The sequence below is a fragment of the Procambarus clarkii genome, chromosome 43, assembly GCF_040958095.1.
Source record: "Procambarus clarkii isolate CNS0578487 chromosome 43, FALCON_Pclarkii_2.0, whole genome shotgun sequence".
NCBI classification, from domain to species: Eukaryota; Metazoa; Arthropoda; class Malacostraca; order Decapoda; family Cambaridae; genus Procambarus; species Procambarus clarkii.
The window spans coordinates 22,183,267-22,195,606 of record NC_091192.1 but is presented as its reverse complement, the minus strand read 5'-3'; the positions used below and the strand labels follow the sequence as shown (position 1 = coordinate 22,195,606).

Sequence of the window (12,340 nt, the reverse complement as noted above, 5' to 3'; positions counted from 1 at the left end):
CCTATCCCCCATGGCCTTTCTTTTACCATGATAATAGGTGGTGGAAAATGTCTCTGTCTAGGTTGCTTATCAGCCACCCTTGCTTAACACATGGGCACTTAATGAAACAATGCCCTGATCTGTCAGGGCATTGACCTGTCTAAACTGCATTGTCTCACTTACAGTTGTGCACCTCCTCATGTAGTGTCCTGATTTTCAGGATGATTTTAAGTCTTTACCAATGTCCCTCTAGGTCACTTGTTCCTCAAAAGAATCCTTGATGAGTCCGATACCTTTGATGTTGCTTGCATAGAGTATTGGCATCCCAGGTGATATTTAAGACTCGAGTATGAAAAAATCATACCCAGGTTTGTCCTATAGCTCACAAAACTCATTAAATTAATTGCACCTTTTTGATAAATATAGCTTTTATATTCTAAGGAACTAAAACTTAAATGGAGGTTTTAGTCTATTTTTAACCCACCTTCAGTCTGGCATCAAGGGCCATACACTGCTCTTCCTGCAGTACCGGATTGGTGCCCTCCGAGAAGCTCTTGCACTTTGTGAAAGGTGAAGGTCTCTGCTCATTATCATCTACAGATCCTCCACTTTGCAAAAGAAGCTGCTGAACCAGGTCTGGTAAATCTACAGAGTTCTTGGACTGCTGAAGGAGATCCATCACATTCTGTAGGTCCAGTTTATTATTTTGCTTCTCAATCTGTTCTTTCTTGGCTTCATGGTTAGCTGACTTCAGAGTAGTGAAGCACTCTCCCTTAAATCCAAATTGTGAATGCTGCTTGAGATAAAGATTATAAATAGTATGTAGCTATAGAATCATAATCATAGTTACCCATGTTTTCCACTTTCCTAGGGTGGGAACACAGCCACTAGGAGAAAAATGAGCAGTTTAGGAAATGGTTAAAATATTTCAAAATTATACTCTACTGTTCAACATAAATTTTTTTTTTTTTTGAATAGGTATCTTGAATAATGACATTTTTATTTTTACTGTTCTGTGTTACAGAAAATGCTAAAAAAGTCTTTAGGCTTGGTGCCTTCTTTTGGTAATTGCATATTCATCATATCTTGCAAAGTGCATAGCATCACAGAACATAGCATCACCACACTCCAGCAAATCATCCATAGTAGCATCCCACCACTTCATTAAACTAGGTGTACCAATACCAATATTCTGACTGGTACCAATACAATACTTCCATACTATAAACATATTAATATTCTAATACTGATAATTAATATTTGTAAATTGTTAGAACTAAAGATATAATGATTCTTATAATCACAATTTTTAGTAACAATCATATATTCAATTAGTAAAACTACTTAATAATTATAATCATAGCACAACTATTCCTGGAAATCTACAAAGTGGACTTGACAGCAGTGATTGCTGATTAATAACTCTCAAAAAGAAAACGTAGCTATTTTGCATAGCTACTCGGTCTTGAAGTGGTTTGGGGCAAGATGCCTTACATTCCCACCATATGAAAATTTAAATGTAACTATGTGATTTAGAAGAATTGGATACCTCCTGCAGAGCACAAAATATATATTACAACACATTTAAGATATCCTACTTGAAGCTACAATTGAAAGGCATGACCTAAAGTTCAATCCTTGCAAGCAAAACTCTGTGAATGTTGAACAAGAAGGCACAAGACAAGCAAGAGCATTTGTAGGTGGGAAGTGAGGCAGTAAAGAATGGGTTGGTTCATATAAAGTACTAAGGCAAGTCCAGCTGAGCCAAATCCTGGGGAAATATTAGGAAACAAACCTGTGAGTAGGCAGGAGGGGGTGGGGGGGATATCCAGGTTAAAGACTTGGACTTGAAAATGCACTTGCATGGTAGTGGAAGAGTCCCGTTCATACTTGAACAGAAAATAGGAAAACACACACATTCTAAGCCACAACCCCTCTTCTGGGTGAGGAAGTAACAAGACGTCAACCAGGGAAGACCATGAAACCCCCCCAAAAATGAGCACTATGGCAAATCTCAAGGATACAAAGAACCTTGTATCCTTGTTTAATACAAGGAAGGGAGAGTAGGTTTTGTGACCTGCCAAATTCCCCAAGGGATTCCAGCTGCTCCCTGTAATCCCAGCGCCAATGGTGCCTTCAGTTCCATGGACTGCAGCCACTCAGGAGCCCAAGCCAAGAGAGAAAGCTGAGAAGCTGACCAAGTCAAAGCAGCAGCAGTAGAGGAAGCCAGTTGAAACTTGGCACACGTGTTCAGGATAAGATGCTCAAGATCCTTCTTATAGAACAGTGGAGTGTTAAGCAGCAGTGCCACATTCTGCTTTCAGGTCACAACAGGTATTACTGCTAAGCAAAATCACAAATCACACTAAATAGTTGCAGCCTCATAGGCTGCAACTACCCTAAAAGGCTGCCACAAAAACAAAAAATAGTAGTGCTGAGGAGGAGCACATACCCAAGGGTGGAAGGAATCCTGCACCCAATAGGCTGATTGACAGGCAAAAGAAATGACCATCGACACTCAAAAATACAGAATCATGTCTGGAGGAAAATGCCACGTGTACTATTACTTGCTCCAAGAATAATGCAAAAATTTTCATGTACTTGAAACTTTCTCAAAAAGGTTAATCAGTTTGTTTGTGAATAAAAGTATGAGAGAAGGTAAAGAGGAAAACGTGTGGGAGGGGGAGAAGGGAAGATTTGTATTTTACTTTTTGTTTGTATAGTATCATGAAATATGCCAGCTTAAGAGTCTGGGACTGTCTTTCATTATCAGCCAACCATATCTAGCTTAGGTATAAAATTTTGGAAATCAATTTTTTTTTATTTTTTTTTAAGGAAGGTAATTATCACAAGCTTTTCTGGGAGACCATCAGTCCCCTAGAAAATATGGTGTATGGCATTCCCCAAAATTAGTGTTAGACCACTCACACCTTTTATTCATTTATTTATTTATTTACTTATTTATACAAGAGTTTTTACTTTCTTGTAAAGCCACTAGCACACATAGTGTTTCAGGCAGGTCCTTAATCCTTATTTTCCCTGGAATACGGGAAAAATCCTGCCAAATCGTTTAAAAACTAGGTACTACTTATTCACTGCTGGGTAAACAGAGGCTACAGTTAAGGATTGGCACCAAGTCAATCCTCCCTGGCTAGGATACGAACCCAGGCAAAAGAGCTCGCGAAGCGCCAGGTGAGTGTCATACCACTGCGCCATGGGGACTGCTTACCACTGGTACATATTTTTAGTACTCTTAAAGTGAGGAAGGCAGATGCACTGCCCTCCAGCTTCTGGTCATGTGATAAACAATTATAAAAGTGGACATGAAGCCCATGCACAACATAATATAAAATCATAATTACTGTAGTAGATAGAAGCACAGTAGATACCACTCACACTGACAGTCAAACCAGAGCTCTTCCACAGCAAAAGAACTTTGTTGCATCAGATGTTTTCTATTTTTGTGCTTTTCTATATCGAACATCATGTTTTTATTTGTACAAATGATAAAACTATCTTGCTCAATTTTAACAAAATCAAGTGGATTTTTTTTTAATATTTTTTAAAAATAGTTTTCCAACAAATTCTGGTCCAGCAAATGCATGGACTTATTCTACCAGCAGTCCTCTGTTACCTTTTGTTGCAAATGACCACAACAATTTTGCTCTTGGATCAGAATCCTGTTGCATTTGGTTTTCTGGTATACAGAGTTCTACTTGAGTGGGAGTCCATTATAGTAGTGGTCTAAGTAATTATTATTCATGAAAAATAATACAGTAGTAGTGATGATGAACATAGCTATGCCACCAGAAGTGATGGATGGCAGTGAAGATTAATGGTATCATGTGAGGTTGACTTGTGCCCTATACAGAATGTTGACCGATGTCTACATTTTACCAGGCCAACACAAATGTAAATACAGTATACCATGTATTTTTCAGTTTAATAACTACCTATCTATTAATTATTTTTTATGTCCATAATGGCTGGACTTATTGGATGATATTCTGCATTTTAGAGTAAACAATTAAGAGATTAAAGTGGCCACAAACTTACCCTGACAGCATCTTCAGCAGTCTCATCCTCAAACTTGCTCTTCACTCCACTACCTTGCATATCACCATTTTTTGAATCTTGAGTCTGTCCCAAGGATGAAGGTTGGAAATTTTTGAACTTGGATGGATCCTGCATGAAATCCTTAGTGCCTCTTCGACAAGCAGATGTCTTGTGGCTACTGGATTGTTGTGAACTGCAGGAGACAAAGGTCTTGAAATCTGACAACTCTAAAACACTGCAACAATTTATCTACACAATATATAAAATGCATAAGAGATAGGGATATTTATTTAGTTGCCCATTGTTGGGGTATTGGAAGCCTGTTAGGCTTTCAAAGATTCCCCCCTAAACCAACTACTGACCTTCCCTAGGATGCAACCACAATGGTTACCTATCTCCTATTGCCTACTTTTGGCTAGGTGAACAGAGGCATCAGGTACACAGAAACAATGTCTTGTCCTGTATGGGAATCTCGGACAGTTCCAGGGAGTGGTTACGATGGATACTGTGCCTATGGGCCTAGTGTTGATATTTTTCGCTAGTAAATTTGGAGGTCACATATAGGAGATGAGGTATATAGCCAACAGGAAAAAGATAATTGAAGACTAGGAGCAGCATTAAGCAAACATTGCTGGCTAACAGTTGGTTGTGAATCTGTATACAAGTTGTTCACTATCAATATTAATTAAGACAATGGTGATAATTGTGAGAACATTCATATAACCTTACAAAGTGTACCATGAAATTAGTTGATTATGGGACAAATACAAACGTGTCTAAAAGTAGGTGATTTCTAACAAGTCAATAATGTAAAAATCCATACTATAACATTTGGTGATACAAGTTTCATCAGGTACAGTATATGGTACAGTTTTACAAATATATTTGCTGTCGAGAAATGGCTATCAAAGCGGGTTAACCCCTAAAGTGTGGCTATCATTATACAGTACTGCACATGCACATCCATTCTTGTGTCAAATAGAAAATTAAAAAATATGTTTTTTCCCTTATAGAATTATTCATTTAGATACAAGGAAAAGTGATTTGTCGACCGTGCTCTCAGCTGTGGCTAAGAGCACAGTCGATGTAAGCGTTGACAACACTCCTCTTGTACCTTTACGGTCAACGGTCAACACTTACGTCGACCGTGTTCTCAGCCACGGCTCAGGATGGAAGCAAGTCGATGAAGAACTCTGTAGGGTAAGGCAGGTCCTAGTCAACAACGGCTTCTCCAATGGTTTCGTTGAAGACATCATAAAAAGGAAGGTGAAACGCCATGCAACCTCTGAAGAGTCAACTAACACAACACCTGTACCCCCTATTAGACTATTTTACAGGAACTTCTTTTCCACAGCTCATAAAACAGAGGAAAGGGTTCTGAAAGATATTGTTAATAGGAACGTTATCCCTACAGACAAAAATCAGAAGATACAATTGACGATTTACTATAAAACCAAAAAAACGGCCAACCTACTCATGAAAAACTCTCCAGACACAAAGCAGAACGCCTTAAAAGAGACTAACGTCGTCTATGCCTTTAAATGCCCACTTGGGGACTGTAAGCTCCAAAGAACTCAGTATATAGGCAAGACAACAATATCTCTTTCCAGGTGATTAACAATGCATAAGCAACAGGGCTCCATCAAGGAACATATAATCTCTTCCCACAACCAGACCATCACCAGAGAAGTCTTAACAAACAACACAGAAATCATCGATAGATACAGCGATAGCAGGCGGTTTGACATCTGCGAGGCACTACATATCAAAAAGTCATCACCAGCAATCAACAGTCAATTAATGCACAACTATATTCTACCCCCCTTCAAGACTCCGTACCAATATAGAAGCATTAAAAGGAAGTATGGGCCAATAGCCCTTTTGCAGTTACTTCCATTCTTCCCTCTCATTTATCCAATTTATACCAATTGCAACGTGTTCTGTCTTGTGTTGGTCAAAAGTTTGTTCACCTCATCCAAAACTGTTGCAACATATCACCTCACCCAAATGCGAGTATACAAGACAAGTTGTTCATTATTAGCATTAAGTAAAACTGTTTTCAGTTTACAGTTGTGTGTGCATAAACTAAAGTCTTTGAAAATGTAATAAGTTATTACGAAACGAGTTCAAGCATCACGTCAGACTAGAAATAAAAAGAATTTTGGAGAATTGATTTTTCAATTACCATTGACAGTAAAAAGAAAGAAAGAAATATAAATATATATATATATATATATTATATATATATATTATATATATATATATATATATATATATATATATATATATATATATATATATATATATATATATATATATATATATATATATATGCCTTGCCCAAGATAACTATCCGAGTGCCGGCGGTGGGGTGGTTCATATAGCCTCGGCTATCACCTCATTATGTCCGGTCGTGATGGTCAAGTGGATTAAGGCGTCTTGTACATACCAGTTGCGTTGCTTCTGGGAGTATGGGTTCGAGTTACTTCAGGGGTGTGAGTTTTCAGTTGGATATGTCCTGGGGACCATTCAGGCTTGTTCGCATGCATGCATGCATGCATGCATGCATGCATATATATATATATATATATATATATATATATATATATATATATATATATATATTGTGACGGTAACGCGTTGGTGTTCGGCTGTTTAAGGCTAGGGGTATAACCTCGTCACATAGTTATAAAAAAAAATAGAAAAACTGGAACTCGTCTGTGGTAAGGTAAGGAGAAGACACACAAAACACAAGTAAACTTTAACAATGAAATTTTAATTACGTTAAATAAATCAAAACATGAAAATATGGACAAACAAATATGTATAATAAAATCAATGAATCAAAATAATAAGAATACTTAAATGACACAATGAAAAGTTACGTTAAGGCAAAATAACAAGAAGTGCAACACAAAAGTTAAGTGGGAGGTGCTGGAATATTGGCTTAAAGCCACCACCTCTCTCAGTACACGCTAACGTCTAGCTGGGAGGAGTGCTGGCTACGAAAGCACTGAACATTCTGGAGACTGATGTTGGGGCGACCCCAGACATCAGGTAGTATTGGAGGGGGCGAGGCAGGTGCAGCCAGACCGGCGACCAATCAGCGGAGCTGTAGCGATCAACGGGTAGTTTGGTGGTTGGAGTTCGAACAGGTGGCTGGCTGAATACGTTTTGCTCACCCTGGCAAGCCTTGCTGGTGTTGTTGTCGTTGTTGGACATTTCTTCCATAGTCTTTTTATATAATTGTGAAGACGTAATTATGGAGGGAAGAGCAGGCTCAATCTCTTGAAGGAGATTATTGTCACAACTCTCCCCCGAAGCCTGCGGTTCTGGAAGAAGTACGTCGTTATGTGGTGGAGTATTAGATGGAGTTGCTTCTACTTCATAAACTCTGGAGAGATCATGGGCTAAGATGTTGTCAGACTCTTGGTATAGCGTGTCTCCAGGTTGAATTTCTGCAGTTAGCAAGCCCATAGTAGAAGACGTTGAGATGAGAAGTGGGCGTGCTGCAGGAGGTGTAGGGTGGTGTGGTCCGTATTGATGGTGGACCGAGCACTTTTCAGGTGTGGAGTGAAGTGCTGAAGCTTCAGGATGAGGAAGAGTAGCTCCTTGCCAATTGTTCCGTCGTTCCTTGTAGCAGTAGTCGCTGACAGGTGTATTCTTCTCGCCTCGTTGCTGCATCACGACACCACCATCGTCGGTACCATTGGCGTCGACATGGAGGATGTAGGGCTTATCTGACGAGGTGAGAGTGGAATTAGAAGAGGGCATAGGAGCACGATTATTATCCTGAAAGCATTTGGGAAGATCATTAAGGATTTTGGAATTAGAAAGCGCCGACTCCTTGTCAGTGCTTTCGGGAGAAGAAGCCGGGATGGTCTCACTGTGGATGTAGGGTTCTGTGAAGGTAGAACAATTAATCAAGACAGTGGGAGGAGTACCATTATATTGCTTCAGGAGGTTGACGTGGCACAGCTGGGTCTTCCGCCGCCTATCTGGAGTCTCTATGACGTATGTGTTGTTGCTTCTGCACTCTTTGACGCAGTAGGGTCCTGAAAATTTGTTTTGTAAAGGTGAACCTGGGATAGGAAAATAGGCAAGGACGAAGTCTCCCGGCTTGAATTTTCTTACTTTGCTGGTCTGGTCGTAATGAGTCTTCATTCTCACCTGGGCTTTCAATAGATTATCATGGGCAAAGCGGTGGACTCTCTCTAGAATGTGCTGAAGGTTTTGAAGAAACTGGGGCACATTCTGATGCTCACTGAAGGTGGCATCTCTGAGAGAGTCTTTGAAAGCCTTAAGGGGAGTACGGCACTTACGGCCGTAGAGCATCTCATAAGGAGATACTCCTAGGGACTCATTGGGGAGACTTCTGAAAATACACATTATAAGGTCAATCTGCTTATCCCAATCCTTCGAGGTTTCACTACAAAACTTTTTCAAGAGTGCTTTGATGGTCTGATGACTACGTTCAAGAGAACCCTGTGAAGCAGGATGATAGGGGCTGGACAATACCTGTTTGATGATGAACTCCTCCAGTGTCCTTTTGAAGAGATCACTGGTGAAGTTGGTGCCACAGTCACTTTGAATCTCCCTGGGAAATCCGTATTGAGTGAAGATCTTCAATAGATGTTTGATAACCGTAGCAGCCGTGATGTTCTTCACTGGAACTGCTATGGGAAATCTGGTGGTAGGACACAGGATGGTTAGGATGTAGGCGTTACCTGAACTGGTCCGAGGTAAAGGACCAACACAGTCTATTATGAGTCTGTGGAAAGGTTCCACAGGCACCTGTATGGGAATCAGTGGTGCTCTGGGAATGGAGATGTTCGGTTTGCCTGCCATCTGACATGTATGACACTGTTTTACGTACTGTTTGACGTTATTTACCATACCTGGCCAGTAGTAGTCTTGACGAATCCCATGGTAAGTCTTGTTGAAGCCGTAGTGGGAGAATGCTCCGTGGGCCAGGTGTAGAATAGTGGGCCGCAGGCTGGTGGGAATCACAAGTTGTTCGATGTTGGCCCAATCGTCCTCCTCCTTCAGTTTACTGGGTCTATATCGGCGGTAGAGCAAGTCGTTCTCTAGGAAGAACCCAGGAATACTGTCGGGTTGAGTCTCAACCTGGAAAAACAATGGTGTTAAAGTAAGATCTTCCCTCTGCAACTTACGGAACTCCAACTTGGTCAGATGCGGGGGTAGTTTCTGAGGGTCTTGAGGGACAGCGGTAGCAGTAGAGTCAGCTGGCTGTGGACGTGCGGCTTGTGCACGGGTGGTCACGAGAACCGGAGGAGAAACTTCATCACTCTCTTGAACCTCTGCTGGAACATACTCAAGAATAGGATTTATTGGCACAGAGTTACACACCTGGGGTTTGTCCATGACGATCAGGTTGGTCGGTTGCAGGTCTTCTGCCAAGTCGTTGCCTAGGAGAAGTTGCACTCCAGGCATGGGAAAAGGCTTTTCCCTGACGGCGACTTGGACTTCCCCGTTCACGTAGGGACAATCCAGGTGGACTCTGGCGAGAGGGTATGGAGTGGTAGCAGTGAGGTCAGTGATGAAGACTGTTTCCCCGGTGTAGACTATGTTGGGCACAGCCGACTTCAAGATGATCGATTGTAGAGCCGCTGTGTCCCTCAAGATCTTCAATTTGAAACGTCCCTCCGGATTTGAACCGTTGGCAGAGACAGTTCCAGTATACAGGTGGTTACTGAAAAGAGAAAGATCATTAACATCAACACCAACATTCATCACAGGCTTACCGGACTTAGGAGGAGTTGGTTTGGGTCGTTGTTGGTCAGTGGTTCCCTTGTATTGAGACTTACCACACTTGTCTATGGTATGTCCATAGAGTCTACAATACTTGCAGTACAGTTGTGAACCAGCTTGATCGGGGCTCACCTTCTCGTAACTGTACCACGACTTCTTACTGGAGGATGGTTCAGGTGTCAGCCGGTGGATGAGGCTGTAAGTGTCAGCCGACTTAGCACACTTCAGGTAGTCGGTTTCTTCTTTATCTGCTAAGTAGAGGCGGACAGGAGGCGGCACACGTCTCAAGAATTCTTCAACAAGCATCAGGTTGACGAGTTCTGTAAAAGTAGAGACATGTGCTGCTTCCAGCCATTTCATGAAATACCTCCGTTTCGTGTTAGCAAACTCGAGGAAGGTAGTGGTACTTGCCTTCAGGTGGTCACGGAATTTCCTTCTATAACTTTCAGTAGAGAGGAGGTAGGCGTCCAACACTGCTTGTTTCAGAGTGTAGTAGTCATTCTCAGACGCCAAAGTACTGAGTGTGACTGCAGCTCTACCTGTAAGATGGACTCTGAGAAGTGTGGCCCATTGGTCGACAGGCCAACTGAGTTGATTAGCAAGGGTTTCAAAGGTGGTAAAAAACACATCAACTTCTGCTTCTACAAAGGATGGCATTAACTTACTTGCATGTGATATATTAAAACTGACGGGAAGATTGGCAGTAGCTTGCTGGCGTTGAGTGAAGTGTGAAGTTTCCAAGGCGATTTCGCGTTGACGACACTCTAGAGCCAGAGTCGCTTGTTGTTTGTCATGTTCGCGTTGCATCTCCAACTCGCGTCGTTTGGTTTCAAGCTGTACTCGTTCCCGCTCCTGGAGTGTTTCAAGCTGTACTCGTTCCCGCTCCTGGAATAGTGCAACCTCACGTTCCTGGAGGGCGAGTCCGCGTTCTTGTTCTTCTCTTCGTATGGCAGCAGCTCGTTCTTGTTGTTCGAGGGCTTCCCTTTGCTGCTCACGTTCAATCTTGGCCAGCTCTAGTTTGAGTTTCAGCGTTGCCAAATCAGTTTTATCTGCAATATAGTAAGTTTCATGAGTTTCAGAGTCTATCTTACCTTGCTCTAAATAGTAATCCAGCAACAGGTTGTGTAGGTCATTTTTGTTGGCTTGGTAGGGAACTTCTAGTTGATACTCATGTGCAAGAGTTTGTAGTTCAGTCCTCTTGGCACGACTTAAAGTCCCTATTTCACCTGCTGGATTTGCACGGAAAGTTTGGAGACGAAACATGGTGAAATTAGCAAATAAAGGTACACGAATGTTCAATAATGAAATGTCAGAAACAGGACAACGTGGCAACTGGCACCTATCCTGTGTGATCTTTAACAATTAACGTTAAGTGAAAGATATTACATGATTAAATTAAATCAAGGGCGCAGGAAATCTTGTACCCGGTACTCATGTAAGAGAATAAGGGCAAGAAAATCCTACTAACAAATGAAACAAAGTTTCGAAAACAAATGAAACAGTTAAATGCTTCAAAAGTAAAATTGGTAGTCCAAGGATGTAGGCATACCTTGCCAAGTCTCTATAGGACATAAAGCAAGTTTTTCCTACTGAATTTAATATGATACTTACAGAATTAGCGAACTTTTGTGCTCTGAAAAAATAAGCTAATTCCCTACCGTTGTATGTATCATCATCTCTGACTGACGTGTAGGGGTGCGAGGTGTCAACTGGTGACGAGAACTGCTGCTGAGGTCCCAATTCAGCAACTAAAGTTCGAGCTAGAGGAACTATGGCCCTCTTTGTCCTCCTACAGTCAGATTGCAGAAGATTGGGTACTCTTGACCCGGGGCAGACCACAGTACCAGGGTACCAATATGATGATCTGTCAGAATGAGAAATATTCAAGGGACATAGATGGTAAATACGAGTAATAACATGGAGGGAGAGATGACCAATTAAGAGTATGACTGAGGCCTACAGTCACCACGTAATCCAAAGTTGTCTCACCTTCACTATATGTTACTCTCGTAATGCACAATACACCGCACCTTATAAAAAATGAAATTGAATGAAAAATAGTAAAGCTACGTTAACAAAGTTAAATACGCTTACCATAAATTACCACTTGGCACCAGTACCTGAGTGAATCTCCCGGACAGGCCCCCATATAACTTGTGACGGTAACGCGTTGGTGTTCGGCTGTTTAAGGCTAGGGGTATAACCTCGTCACATAGTTATAAAAAAAAATAGAAAAACTGGAACTCGTCTGTGGTAAGGTAAGGAGAAGACACACAAAACACAAGTAAACTTTAACAATGAAATTTTAATTACGTTAAATAAATCAAAACATGAAAATATGGACAAACAAATATGTATAATAAAATCAATGAATCAAAATAATAAGAATACTTAAATGACACAATGAAAAGTTACGTTAAGGCAAAATAACAAGAAGTGCAACACAAAAGTTAAGTGGGAGGTGCTGGAATATTGGCTTAAAGCCACCACCTCTCTCAGTACACGCTAACGTCTAGCTGGGAGGAGTGCTGGC

At 41.1% G+C, this 12,340-nt stretch overlaps 1 protein-coding gene across 5 annotated transcripts in view; it reads right to left on the bottom strand.

Moving 5' to 3' along the window:
* The window catches only part of LOC123755802 (uncharacterized), an 81,859-nt gene that overhangs the window by 3,678 nt on the left and 65,841 nt on the right, over positions 1–12,340 (bottom strand). For 3 of the 5 annotated variants that reach the window (XM_045738623.2, XM_045738625.2, XM_045738626.2), the window contains 2 exons: positions 4,036–4,228; positions 464–772 (listed from right to left, as the gene is read on the bottom strand). In XM_045738623.2, coding sequence (XP_045594579.2) covers positions 464–772; positions 4,036–4,228 — 502 coding nt within the window. The remainder of the gene's footprint in view (positions 1–463; positions 773–4,035; positions 4,229–12,340) is intronic. The other 2 variants (XM_045738624.2, XM_069300096.1) reach the window with 1 other exon arrangement.